We start from the raw sequence: 14,214 nt of genomic DNA, 5'->3' as shown, positions 1-14,214 counted from the left end.
GTTGGATTTGAAAAATATTGACATTTGAAAATTTTATTGAACAATTAGTTTGAACTATCGTTTTTTTCGTTCCCACTTGCCCCGCGGTACCTTAAGTCCCAGACTTTGCGTGACAAGTAGGGTTTGAAAACAGTGTTGTAGAAAGGAATCATCCAAGAGGGATTTTCTATAAGTTAATGGAGGTTATTCATGAAATAATACTTAGAGGTTTCTCTGGATGAGTGCTTCCAGAAACTTATTCCGGGGAGAATACTTGATAATTTTTGGAGGAATGCCATTGAGATTCTCAGCATATGTTTTTCAAAGATTCTAATTTCCTTTAAGAAATACTTATTTTCAATACTAAATTTCAAATTTCTAAAAATCATTATTTTTCCACAATTCCATTTTTTTTTGAAAACTTTGATTTAGAAATGCATAGTTTAAACGGAATTTGAGATCACCAGCTTCAGTAACTAGGGAGACATGATGTTCAGGATTGACCGGAAATTTGAACTTCATTTAAAACACTGAATGAAGTGGCCTAAACTACCGAAAATTTTGTGGAAGGCATGCTGATATCATAATCACGCTTGAGCTTGAGCTTGAGCTTGATTGGCCGCCCGTGGATGCACTCCAGTATCGCCAGATCAGCTGCACTTACACAAAGAACCAACCGAATGACTGCTTGGGACTAACAGGCATCCTCAGTGTATAAGTGTTGGTGATCTTCTATTTTTAGGCAACAATGGCACCTGCCACGTCAGAATGCAGACCATTGAGGGGAAGGGGAGGAATTGATGATGCATTGAACTGGCTCCCACGTAGACCGTATATTCCACTGCATCCACGTCAGTTCATGCGGGAGTGTATGGATTGGGGGAAGGCATGGAAGAGAGGTTTGCTTTTGTGGTTAGCAGACTGCCTATGTATCAGGCGTAAGAAAGGCGTGCGCGTGGAAGTAGGAAGCGTTAGGGAAACGGTTTCTTGTCCGTCTCTGATTCTAGCGTTTGCTATGAACGAATAGTTTGAGTGTGATATATTTAGAATGGAAGATAGAAGCAAGTGAGAGATACATAACTACAAAGTACGAGGAAAGGGACGGGCCTGGGATTGAACCCATGACCTTCTGCATATGAAGCAGAAGCGGTAGCCATCAGACCACCAACCCCGTCGCATGCTGATATCATAATCACGTAAGAAAAACTACTCAAGTTTTGCATCTAATCGTATTTTCAATTTATTAATCGTCTAGTGTCTAACGTCTCGCAATTAACATTCATAGTTTCCATGGCTCTATTTCATTTTAGGCAAACTTTTTCAGCTCGGCCCGGTTCAGGAAGCCGGCAATCGATCCGATGTCCTCGCAGTCGGGAATAATCTTGCCCTTGAACTCGAGACACGCCTCGGCACACAGCTGCCCATCGAAGAACGTTCCGAACATGCGCTTACACTGGGCACAGTTGGTCATGCACACCGAGATGATTTCGTATCCCCCGAAGAGATCTTAAACGATGAGAGTGAACAATTGAACGGATTAAGAGAAACACTGTCTTGTAATCTTACCAACGGTTGGATTGGACTGCACATTTTCAATAAGAGCCACGGTGCAGAGCACCGCTAGAATGACCATCAGATTGATTTTGGAGTTCATTCTTGGAATCTATAGATGACAATCCTTTTGGGTCTACTGGTGGATTTGAACAATGGAAACTGATGCTGGGACATCGTGCCATTCATCGCTTTTATACACATTTCTAACGGCTTTCGGGTTTAGGATTGGAGTGGATGGATAATACGGTTGGTTAAATCTCTGCATGATATATCCTTCCTGATTATATGAGAGCTAGGCTCATCTCAATGTGTGTAAGACTAGGTCACTGTACTTTGGCATGGATGGCTTTAGTTGACGCGAAATCGATTTCTGTCTTTACTCGAGGCATCTTACTACGACATTTGTTAGATGGGTTTGAATTGATGTCAATATGCTTCTCCAACAAGCCGTCAATGCTTGTTTTCACACAATAGACCTGATAGTCAAAATCAAAGCCTTTTCACTTCGAAGGTTGTTGCTCAAGACAGTAGAGCTAATCCAAAGTAAGAACTCTTCCAATCATGGTGATTGGTGTTTTGAATTAAGTCAAGAGTTAAATCCATTCAATCGAACGTGCTGGTTTTTACCGGATACTAGCACCAAGCTAATCCGCATGGTTTTGAAAATAATTCAATTAGTTCACTCATAATTTATCCATCGTTACCACTGGTGGGACAAGAGGTCGAATCTAGTGTGGGGCAGTTTGCTGGCTGAAACACAAAATATCGATACTCATTGACAGACTTACTTTACAACAGCCCCAAACTTATGTTTACAGAAAAATAACACTAAATTATCATCAAAAAATTACCCAAAACTGGGTACACCTAAGAAAAGCAGTTTTTCGCAAAACTAAGTCAAAACGAGAAATTTTGATTACATAAAAAATCATACCTAAAATCGCTCCAGTTGTCTCACATATTCTGCTAGTTCAAAATAGAGCATTGTAGGGAAGACTGGGTAGACTTGATCCCACCAAGCAATTTTGTGCAATACTTCATATAGGGTAGGTGTACCAGTTATGGCCATAGTGGTTCCCTATTTCACCATACGTGATAACTTGAATGTCTCCACATTTTGAAAAGTTGTGTGTGTTTTAGCAGTAAGATATAGGATATATCTTGATGTTAAAACATTCAAAAAGATTAAAAATGTGAAAGTTATCGAAATTTCACATATGGCCAAATAGGGAATCACTATGGCCATAACTGGTACACTTTCCCTATATGAAAGACAATGTTAGAGCTGGAAATTCATAAGATGGTACAACAAAAAATATTTTAAAAGCTGTTCATTTTTTTTAAAGACACTGACACGTTAATGCTTCCAGTGGGCATTTATGCCCTTTGAAGGAAGCACCACACTAGACAACGGACTAGCATGCAATGCCCAGTGGCACAGTTGGAAAACATTTCTCACGAAAAGTTTACCAGCCTGAGGCGTGAATTGAACGGCGTTGAAAAACCTCAATAACTTTGCGTATATTTCATCAAAATGTCTCAAATTAAAAGTACTTTAAGATTTAAATAAGTACAATTAAACACATAATTGTAAATTCTCTAATTCCAGTTCAGAAACTCAACTATAATTTGATATGAAAAATGCAGGCTGGGGATATTTGATCCCATAGCTAATATACAGGTGGGACAATAAAATACCAATTATTATTATTATTGTTATAAGAGCATCTTGATAAAATACTACCGTCGTTCGGTGTGACATTGGGCCATAAGGGTGACGTGGGCCAAGATTTTTTTTACAGCAAACTAAAACCGGAATAATGAAAACAAAGACAAACTTCAAGAATACGTTATAAATAGCCACTGGACAGTCATGGATTAATTTTTTGACTCCCGTACTATTTAGCCAGGAGATGCATCGAAAGTCACCTAGGCCCAATGTCACGCCGCACGGCGGTATTCGAAAACTTCTATTTTTTAAAGATTGTGATATCTTTTTAATTTAAAAAACAAGGGCTGTTCTTAGCTTCATTGTATATATTGACCAGAGGAATCAAATTTACCCAATTTATTAGTAATATTGATCGCAATTGTTCTTTTCGTAAAAAGTTCGAATCCACATTTATCGATGAAATATTTTCAATCCATGAATATTGATTCTTTTCCTTCTATTCATAGGCTAATGAACAATTAGGTTTTTGAAAAAAATTGAGCTGTGTTCATGCGTACATTTTTCAATTTTCTAAAACAATTATTTTCATGATCATGATGACACGACCAAATAATCATATCTCAAATGAGGCCTGAAAACTATATGAGCAAGATAAATGCGATTGTTACTAAAAATGACCTCGCTGAAAACGATTCCGTTGTCGAAACTTTTATAAATATGTTCTTCTTCTTTCTGGCGTTACGTCCCAACTGGGACAAAGCCTGCTTCTCAGATTAGTGTTCTTTATGAGCACTTCCGCAGTTATTAACTGAGAGCTTTCTTTGCCTATTGACCTTTTTTGCATTTGTAAATCGTGTGGCAAGTACGAAGATACTCTATCCCCTGGGAATCGAGAAAATTTCCTTTACGAAAAGATCCTCGACCAGTGGGATTCGAACCCACGACTGAATAGCTGCACGTTTACCGCTACGGCTATCTGGGCCATGTTAAGTTTAGCATAATTCACAAATTTTCTCAGGAAATTGCCTACCTTTAGGCGTATTCCACAATTCAAGGCGTTTTAAATTTTCAAATAACTCGAAAAGTAAATGACTTGTAAGAGTTAGGCCTTTAAATTCGTCTTCAGGGACCATTATGTTAGTGAGTAATTATATTTTCAATATTACCGAACGATGTTTTCATGGGTGACTTTCAGAAAACAAACAACAGTGCAAAGACACGAGCAATGGGTGTCAGTACTTGTTTATAAAAAAAAAAATTTTTTGGAAACATTCATTTAATGATAAATGTTACCCCGGATTGCACTACCTCAAAAACTTTTTAAAATTATCTCGTAATTAATGACATTGTGAAACATTTAGGAGCGGAATTAAAAGGTACACGGTACTCCATCTACTTTAAAGTTTCTCTATTTGAGATTCTGCTCAGAGGATTCGAACATTCATTAAAGAATTGTGAAACATGTTTAAAAAAGAGCCCGAGCAAAAATCTCAACCAATTTTGTTTTACCTGCAGAGTTACACTGATAGGCAAAATAAAGTGCCCACCTTACCAGTTTTCGAATTTCTATCATTGATTTGGTTCAAATTAAAGTTAACACACTTAAATCTTTTTTGATATTTTATTTTTGATATTCTTTCAAATTTGCACTTACGAAATTTTGATAAAAAAAAAGAATTTTACTCAAAGAAAAAGAAAATCAATCTGTATTGAAAAAAAAAAAAAAAATAGTGACAAAAAAAGTGCCCACTTCCTTCTTGGCCCCAGAAAAGATGATTTAAGAAAAATAAAAAGCAATTTAATAGTTAATGTGTCCTCCTTTGGCCTTAAGGACTTGCTGGAGGCGCTTCGGCATGCTTTTCGTCAGGTTTTGTGGATCTAGTTCTTCCCAGGCGCGCTCCAAGGCTTCAAAATAATTATGTTTGTTGGTAACATCAGTTTTGTCAACCTTGGCATCGAAAATCGCCCACAAATTCTCTAATTTAACTCCACAAGAGTTGTAAAAATAAAATGGGACCATGTCCGATGCTCAGAATTCGTCAAATATATCCTTAGAAGTCGGCCAAGCACACAGGATCCTACATATCCTGACCCTATCACCCTTTGGGTTTATGTGGGCGAAAAGTTGATTTTCTATAATAAATCATTTTTTCGCCAAATTCGCTCCACCAGAGTTGTAAAAACAAAATGAGTCCATGTCCGATGCTCAAGATTGGTCAAATATACCCTTAGAAGTCGCCCAAGGACATCCACAGGATCTTACATATCCTGACCCCATCACCCTTTGGGTTTATGTGGGCGAAAAGTTGATTTTCTAGAATAAATCATTTTTTCGCTAATTTAACTCCACAAGAGTTGTAAAAATAAAATGGATCCATGTCCGATGCTCAGGATTCGTCAAATATATCCTTAGAAGTCGCCCAAGGACATCCACAGGATCCTACGTATCCTGACCCCATCACCCTTTGGGTTTATGTGGTCGAAAATTAGATTTTCTAGAATAAATATTTTTTTTCGCTAATTTCACTTCACAAGAGTGGTCTTCTTATGTTATATATAATTTAAGTGTTTAATGTTAGCTGGACCTTTTGATCTTTTTTTTTATCTAGTTCATTTATTTGAGGCTCAATTGCGTTCAACGCTCATTTTTTGTACTATTTACAATTTATTTACTTTTTAGTACCAAAATTAGTACGGGATGGAGCCAGGGTACTCGTGGCAACTCGAGGTTAGTGGTCACAATTTTTGAAGGAAGGACATGGTGGGGATTGGGATCAGGGTTCTCTGCTGCTCATTCGGGAGGTATATCTTTTGATCTTTGCACATATGTTTTCAAAATCATTTGAAGTCATTTGCAGGACTATACACAGGGCCGCATTTACGGGGGGGCCGAGGGGGCCATGGCCCCCGGGCCCCCACATTTTGTGGGCCCCACAAATCTCAACAAAAATATGTATAGTTAAACTTTCACGAATAATTAGAATCAATGCAATAGTACATACTTTTCGAAAACGCATTATATGATTTGAAAAATTCATTTTTTAATAAATCCGTAATAACGGGTGAAATTTTTTTAAATGAACTCTGATATGTGAAATTACTAGAACAAAATATTCAAATATTTAGAATGGTATTTTGTTGATTTTACGAGAAACAAGAAAAAACGATTTGGATAAACATGTGCAGTGCCATCCTTTTGCTTAAATTCTTAACGATTTTCAAACATAACTTTTCCAACTACAACGAAAGCCTTCTCAATGAAGGTAAAGACTAGGTTCAAATGCAATTTATATATCTGCAGATCAAGTAATAGGTCTTAATTATTTAATTATTTATTTTGAAAATAACTCTATCTATTTTCACATTGCAAACCTGGTGAAAAGTGCCTTGAATGTAGGAACTTTAGAGAACTCTAGCTTGAAAAAAAATGACCAAAAAGAGACCGGAAATTGATCAAACAGAAAAACGATAAATTTATGAATCAATAGAAAACAGAATCAGGCCTGACATTTATCTTTTTTTTTTTGTAATTCTTCGTTACAAAATTACGACAGTGTTACTGCTCGTATTACTGTATGTATTTTCTCATGATTTTAGAGGTTTCGTGAGAAATTAGGTATTTTCTCAAAGGTTCAGAGATAATTCCGAAGATTAAGTTATTATTTCCGGTGGATTTCCTGCAAGAATTTTTCTAACGATTTTTTCCAAGAATTTTGTTTTGAATATCTCAAGAATATAACATGGATTTTACCAAGGATAACAATAGAAATTACAAAAGAATTTCTTCAAAGATTCTTTTAGATATTTTTCAAGGAACGCCTAAGTCCTGCAAGATTGTATCAGCTGAGTTTTCCATCGATTTCGTGTAGAGTTTGGTTGAAGGATTAGAGAAAAAACATACCTGGAGGAACTCCTAGTATAAGCTTTTGAAAAAAATCTCGAGGTAATCCCTGAGAAAAAAAACTAGAGGTGAATCGTTAGATTTCTGGGAGTATTGATAGAGGAATCCCTAAAAAAAATTCTAGAGGGATCCCAGTATGAGTCCCTGAAAGTATTTCAATTATTAACGAACCTGCTGCATTAAGGTCGCACGGGACGTCATCATATTCACCCTATCCATTTGAAGAAGCAAATCCCAAGATCCACTCCATATATCGATGCGAAAAATGTATCACTATGATTCTGTATATGTAGTGCATAACCCAATACATTTTCAGCTTCATCGGTTCACTTGAACTCAAGATTTGCTTCCACAAAGTTTTGATGGTAATTGTTGAGCTACCAGCCCTACAGCAATTTCTTTAACTCAAAACTATTATATCAATTTGTTTGTTCAACAATTTGAATATTAAACATAAATAGTATAAGCATAATTAGAATTAAGGTACGTATTAGAAGAGAATCGTAAACCGATTTCTGTTGTTGACATTGACAAAAAACATTGAATTTAACAAGTATATATAAAAATGTAAAAAAAAAACATTATCTACATTATTTTAAATTTCAAATTACTTTACGTTCATAGGGAATTCGAAGTATTTTTTAACGTTATATGGTCGGCGTTAAGTCAGAGGGGACCAAGTACAAAACTTGGGAAAATTGGATTAATCTCTCATTAGATGCGAAATTACCTTATTTCCGTTTCACTTCGATCAGATTTTAAGAATGCTGTAAACTGCGCGAGATATGTAACAAATTTACTTTGGATGATCAATAAAACTCGTGCAGTCAGAGTGGACCAAATGCTTATTACCATATCAGCGAAAATGATCAGCGCGCTGAGGAATGCGAGGAAATTGAAAACATTTCTAGAAATTTGTCAGATTTCTCGACTTCGAATGATTCTTCTACTTATCCAACAAAAAAAAAATATAAATATTATTTAATTCGATGCATTTGATTTTGATTTTTAACCATTTATCATATATCGATGGGTGGTCAGAAAATGCAACAATTTCTATGCAGACAGAGTGGACCATGTGTTGAAAAGCAATACACTGATTGATTATTGCATTTTTTTGAGTCAATTTCAGAGTTCGATAGAAGTTTATGGTAGTTCTATGGTGTATGTATGGAATGTGCTAGAACCCGCTTATTGGACCAGTATATTTTGGTCAGTACTCAAGATTTTCACTTGGTCCACTCTGACTGAACACATTTTTGAATATTTCTGGCCATCAATACTCTGACCCTGCAAAACCTTAATTTTCAAGCTATCGTAATGCCACTGATTTCAGTATTGACGATATGGATTCTTAAAGAATTTACGATACTGGTGTCGAAGGGTCTTGATACTCTGTTTTTCTTAGAGATATGCACCCAGTTTGACCATGCAAGGATTGAATGATTGTTATTTTCCTAGAAATTGTTCAGTCAGAGTGAACCAACTTACTGAACGGTGGTTTTTAGTTCAGTCAGAGTGGACCAAGTGCACATAGTCCATCAGAAAATCGTTCTATCAGAGGTTTGGATTATGATTTTTTATGATTATCGCTTCACATCATATTGTTTGAAAGTAACACAAAGATGTGTGGGAATATTGAACCAAATTTTAAACGAGTTCAAAAATTACAAATTAAATATGAAAAATGTCACTTGGTTCACTCTGACTTAACGCCGACCATATAATAGTTTGACTCTTATAATGAAACCCTTATAAAAACAACGAATATCTAGTCTATGCTAAAGTATCAAAATGTTTTTTTTTCTGGGAAAAGGCCCCCCACAAGGTAATGGCCCCCGGGATCCCACATTTGTAAATCCGGCCCTGACTATACATATATATGTATAACCGTTCTCTTCATTGTATTCGGAAAAAGAGTACTGTGCCCATGAAATTGAATATTATTTGATATTGTCCAAATATAGGGCTTATTACCCTAAACTGGTATATTTTCTCTAAATTCCAAAATGATTTATTTGTTATTAATGTTTGTTAAAGTTGTTCTAACCCAGATATCGATTTCAAGCTGATTTGGAGAATACGCCTAAATGTATGTAATTCCCCGAAGGGTGGTTTGGCGAAGGATAACTAAACCGGTCTCTAATTGGTACGAGTTTTGGTGATGAGATCTGGCTTAGGGATATATCTCGAGCATCCTCACAAACTTTCAGGTTTATACCATGTTCAAATCCTTGCTTGGAAATAGAAGTTTATAGGTGTTTGTCAATGATCAATTTCACCCTTCTGATCAATTACACCCGATTTTACGGTACACATTTTATTTTTTTTGACAAATTGACCAGAAACAAAATGGCCGTCAAAGACATTTTATATAGAGAATGTCGGTCCCCCAAAGAACATCGGAATATCTTCAAAACTGGATCACCAATGATTAATATCGACATGGATTCCTAAACTAGAAGAGTTTTTTGAGATCTTGTGAAAAAATGGTGCAAACAAAAAGTTATCGCGATTTGAATATTTTTAGCGGTACAAAATGAAGCTGCCGGTAGAGGGGTTAAGATCCTTTCCTTCCCACTTTAGCCTCGTGGTAATGTCCTCGCCACAAAGCAAAGCCAAAATATCAAAATCAAAATCTTACGTCGAAAATTTTGATTATGATATAGAACGTACAAACGTTTCAAGCAAGTCTTCAAAAAGAAATTATATTGCTGTTTGCGTTTGACGTGCAAGTCCAGTCTAACTGGGCTTCAAATGCGGTACCACAAAGTAACTAAAGGATACTTAGCAACCATGATCCATATCACCGCCAACCTAGCAAAGAAAATCAATCTTTGACTTCGCCTTCCTTGTTAAAAATCTTACCGCGTTTGGTGTTCCCGCATTTGAAATTTGCATTTCAAACGCACACACCAATAAAACTTGCCAGCTGAAAGTTAGAACATTTTTATCTAAATATTTTCTCTGAGTCAAGCTATTAGCACTGCATCATAATTTTATTAGCGCCTAACGACAGTTTGTCATTAGCCCAATGAGAGTCGACTCAATCTTTACATGCTTTACCGATGCACGAGTTCACTAATTTAACTTGACCATTTTGTATGAAAAATGAACAATGCCATGCTGTTCAGTACCGTTTTGACTCATATTCCGAACACTTAAGGCCAACAGGGACTTCATATTCATCTGATTGGTATAACGGTAGACGATGAAGGCACATTCGATGCAACCATTTACACGTGGTCGGTTGGTGATGGAGACGCATGGTTGGTTATAAGTACAAACAGGCATAGCAGAATTCGCTCTCATTTGAGTATGAAGCACGATCAAAGCAAGCAAAGAAAAACATCTTATCTGTTGCAGTCCACGATCGTCATTGTATCGCAAGGTGTAACAAGTCTGATAAATGGAAGCAGCGAGCGAGAGCCCCAATGAGAGAGCGATGATAAAATCCATTTTTCTCGCTTGTTTACCGTTGGGGATAGGCGTTTTTCTTTACTGGCACGATAAACAATCCACGAACTTCCAATAGCAATAGTGTCCCCCAGGCTTGGAGCATGTTTAGAGGGGTTTTATCATGCACTACTATCCCCCCAATCTGATCAAAGTTGTTGCAGTATACGATAAACAGTCTCTCATAATGTGCAGCATGTTATGATAGTTACAGAGAGCGATACGTGAGAGATTCTCTCAATTTTCTCAGGATTCAATCCCTGAGTACAAATCAACGTGCGTTACATCTGGTTATATTACTCCGAAAGCTCTCAGTATTCGAACAATTTCGAAACCAGTAGATGTTCCCCTCGCATTTCCATCATCAGCCCCGAAACCCCACTTTGCAGAGCTCCACAAACCGGCTCCAACTTCGAATGCGAATCGTCGTGCGATGCGAAAATGTCAAAAATAACTAGAAACCTATGTGCGTTCATTTTTTTACTGCTACGGCCACATCATTGCCAAATATTTGTTTGTACTACATATAGATAGACAAGTGGTGATGTCCCAAAACATGACCGTTCTATAGTAGAATCAATTGCTTATCAATGAACAACGACCCCGTGAAAGCAGCCTCGATTTGGTGAGGAGTTCTTCGCGATAGAGTCGTTGTGCGAACGCAGTGATGTTCGACTGAATTAGTGCTTACATAACAGCCGTATCGCAAGGGTTCAGCGCCGCGGCATCAGAAGGTATCAGCAGTGTGAGATTTGTCCCCCACAGTTCATTCCCGTTTCCGGTTAGTTTTGTGCGATTTTGAACATGGAAGCTCTGGCCGTGGCACTGCAGCCGTACAAGGACACTGTCGGTCTATCGGCGGCCGTCATAACGGTACTCCAGTTCTTCAGCGGAGTGTTCGTGGTCAACGACATCCGCCGGAAGGGTAGCTCCGAAGGATTTTCGGCTGGACCGTTCCTGGGCGGTGCGGTGTTCAGTTTACTCAACGTCCAGTTCGGGCAGATGCTGCAAGACGATGCCATGATAAAGGTCAACTTGATCGGTCTGGGGTTGAACGTGCTGTACGTGTGTGCCTTCTATTGGTACACTTTGGGACCGGCCAAGAACAAGGTGTGGGGACAAATCGGGCTGGCCGGAGCGATCGCTGCCGGGTTGTTGGCGTACGTGCAGTACGAAGATCCCAAGGTGGTCGAGTTCCGATTTGGGATGATATTGACCGTCATACTGCTGATACTGGTTGGGATGCCACTGCTGGGGTTGGTAAGTAGGTTCCATAACAATAATAATTTAGTGCCGTCCAAAGTTTATATCTGATTTATTATTGGAGAATATAATACAAAAAAAAAATCACCATTGGTTGCTCATTGACCTCTAGTAAACCTAAACCCAGAGCTCAATATTGGGATTCCTTAACAAATGTTAAAGTTTATGGAAATCGTAATTATAACTTTTTCTTTTTTTTTGTTTTGTTCAAAACGACAAACTTTTCACTTATGGCTCCAGAGTAGATACATTTTTCAAAAACTTTTTCTGTATTTTTTTCTTCAACTTCACATAAATAATTGATGGGAGTCACGCTAAAAAAAATATATTTAAAGTGTTTAGAATTTGAGAAATCTAAACTATACGATTTCCATTACCCACTTGCCTCACGATACCTTACACACATAAAATCATTCAACTGATGGTTGGATTTAAGTTTCTATATATTTATTAAACCATTTTCTACTTTCAGGGTGAAATTTTAAAGAACAAAAGCACTGAAGGCCTACCATTCCCGATTATTCTGTCCGGTAGTTTTGTTTCCCTTGCGTGGCTGTTGTATGGAGTCATCTTAAGAAGTAATTTCCTTGTGGTAAGTTACATTTACTACCAGCAAAGTTCAACCAGTTACATGTCTTCTTCATTATCGTTCAACAGGCACAAAACGTGATCGCTTTGGCGCTGGGGTTGGTTCAACTGTCGCTATTCGTGATCTTCCCGAGCAAGCCGGCCAAGAAGGCGACCAAATCAGACAAGAAGAAAAACTAAGACTAACACAGACCTGAGATTTTTTTTTAACTAGATTCTTTCCGGTTCTTAATACTTAGGCTACTACATAATTGACAATAATAGGATAGAAGCTTAGCGTGGGGGGTTTTTAAACCTAGACGAAACGATCTGCACGGAATGTTTTTTTTAATATACTCTGACTTTCCCAAAATTATGTGTTACTCTGCGTGCATGACTCGTCAATGAAATTGATTCCGTATATTTATAGAAATTAGAAGTTTTGCAAAAATGTTGGTGGCGTTTTTAAGAAGTTGTGCAATGTTAAGGTAAAGGATTTATCCGGAATAAACTAATACCTGTTTCAGAAAGACAGACAATAAAGTTGAAATGTACCGTTTTACAAGAACAATGATTCACAATATTCCATATTTCAAATACAGATAAAATATATTTACAGAAACTAAGCGGTAAATAGGCCAATAAATTCACGCTTAGAGCGCAGCTATAAAAAACAGTTATCAATGAAATATCTTATTGCTCAAAATATGGAAGATTATTAGAGTGTTCTACTTTCAATTCGTCACGAATAAACAGTTATTGAATCTTATTTTCTTACAATATTTATTCACGAAAGAATTTACTGCTGTAATCGGAAAGGTTTGTGATCATTTTCTTTTAGTGCTCATCGGTATCTCGTGCTGTTTTTAAAACTACGTTAAACAATAAAACATTGGTTGTCTGTGCTACATTTTATATCTGTTGATCCCTTTTAGATCCTAGTTGAGACCTGTGCCTTCGATTTTCAAAGCTAACTCTAAGCAAGTAATCCATCTTAGACACCGTCTTGGAAAAAAAACTGCTTAGAAGGTCACTTTTTCTTTCGTTTATTCACTGAACATGATTGCAACTTCGAATAAAATAAAGCATGAATCTCTCTTTCCAAAAAAGTGGGTTTTAAAACTGTCACTAAACGAGGAAAACAAGGGAAAAAGGATCTTCTTCTAAAGGTTTAATGTTAATAATTGCATCGAGATGAGCTATACGTTCGATGCTTTAGACAAATTTTTCTAACACCAAATCGAAGCAGCCTCTAACCCAGGCTCTTCGATTCAAGTGGGTAAGCTAAGAGCAGGGTTGGGAAAAAATCTGAAATTCACTCTACAGTAGTCAAACAAAGCCAATCACAGTCAGCGAAGCCAGTGGCTTCGTTTTATGCTAGGATTCGAAACAAAAAACTTTATAAATTTCAGCAAAAATCCATGTGCAGGTGTCTAGACAAATCGTATAAAGTAATAATAATATTGCTCAACATTAATTCAATCTTTTCGAACATTAAATCAAAAACCAACTAGTCTTTCGTTGAAAATTGAGACTGTTACACAGCGTAACAAAAATGACATTTTTGCGTGTCTCAAACATTAAATTATGTGTCTCTAGTAGATTTGGGGTAGCTGAATCTAATGCCGTTCTCATATATGTCCCTGCACGTCACAAAATTTAGCTACACTTCGCTACACAGTTGTAAAAACACTGGTTTTTATTGATGTTTCCATGAAATTAGAGATATAATTCATCAAACTTTTTTGTGATCTAGTCCAGCAAGCATGCAAAATAGGACTTCAAGTTTCATTTCAGATATAATTATATTGAAGTTGCTCGA

At 37.0% G+C, this 14,214-nt stretch overlaps 2 protein-coding genes across 2 annotated transcripts; one reads left to right on the top strand and one right to left on the bottom strand.

Annotated features, from left to right (window-relative positions):
* Positions 1–1,203: 1,203 nt before the first annotated feature.
* Positions 1,204–1,761, bottom strand: LOC5568324 (eclosion hormone). The gene is made up of 2 exons (XM_001652153.2): positions 1,546–1,761; positions 1,204–1,485 (listed from the first exon to the last, which is right to left on the bottom strand). The coding sequence occupies exons 1-2, from the start codon at positions 1,631–1,633 to the stop codon at positions 1,286–1,288; spliced, it is 288 nt and encodes a 95-aa protein (XP_001652203.1). The 5' UTR covers positions 1,634–1,761; the 3' UTR covers positions 1,204–1,285.
* Positions 1,762–11,005: 9,244 nt separating this feature from the next.
* LOC5568325 (sugar transporter SWEET1) lies at positions 11,006–13,161 on the top strand. The gene is made up of 3 exons (XM_001652154.2): positions 11,006–11,822; positions 12,298–12,417; positions 12,483–13,161. Exons 1-3 carry the CDS (start codon positions 11,367–11,369, stop codon positions 12,591–12,593), a joined length of 687 nt encoding a protein of 228 aa, XP_001652204.1. The 5' UTR covers positions 11,006–11,366; the 3' UTR covers positions 12,594–13,161.
* The last annotated feature ends 1,053 nt before the right edge of the window (positions 13,162–14,214 follow it).

This window comes from Aedes aegypti, chromosome 2, assembly GCF_002204515.2.
Source record: "Aedes aegypti strain LVP_AGWG chromosome 2, AaegL5.0 Primary Assembly, whole genome shotgun sequence".
NCBI lineage: Eukaryota > Metazoa > Arthropoda > Insecta > Diptera > Culicidae > Aedes > Aedes aegypti.
Note: the sequence above shows the minus strand (reverse complement) of the source record. Positions and strands in the feature narration are given on the sequence as shown.

What these genes read in the sequence shown, in the direction of transcription:
- LOC5568324 (XM_001652153.2), bottom strand. Translation starts at nt 1,633, where the DNA reads ATGAACTCCAAAATCAATCTGATGGTCATTCTAGCGGTGCTCTGCACC. An exon ending in GCAGTCCAATCCAACCGTTG is followed by an intron (nt 1,486 to 1,545) that starts GTAAGATTACAA and finishes TCATCGTTTAAG; the next exon opens with ATCTCTTCGGGGGATACGAA.
- LOC5568325 (XM_001652154.2), top strand. Translation starts at nt 11,367, where the DNA reads ATGGAAGCTCTGGCCGTGGCACTGCAGCCGTACAAGGACACTGTCGGT. An exon ending in GGATGCCACTGCTGGGGTTG is followed by an intron (nt 11,823 to 12,297) that starts GTAAGTAGGTTC and finishes TTCTACTTTCAG; the next exon opens with GGTGAAATTTTAAAGAACAA. An exon ending in TAAGAAGTAATTTCCTTGTG is followed by an intron (nt 12,418 to 12,482) that starts GTAAGTTACATT and finishes ATCGTTCAACAG; the next exon opens with GCACAAAACGTGATCGCTTT.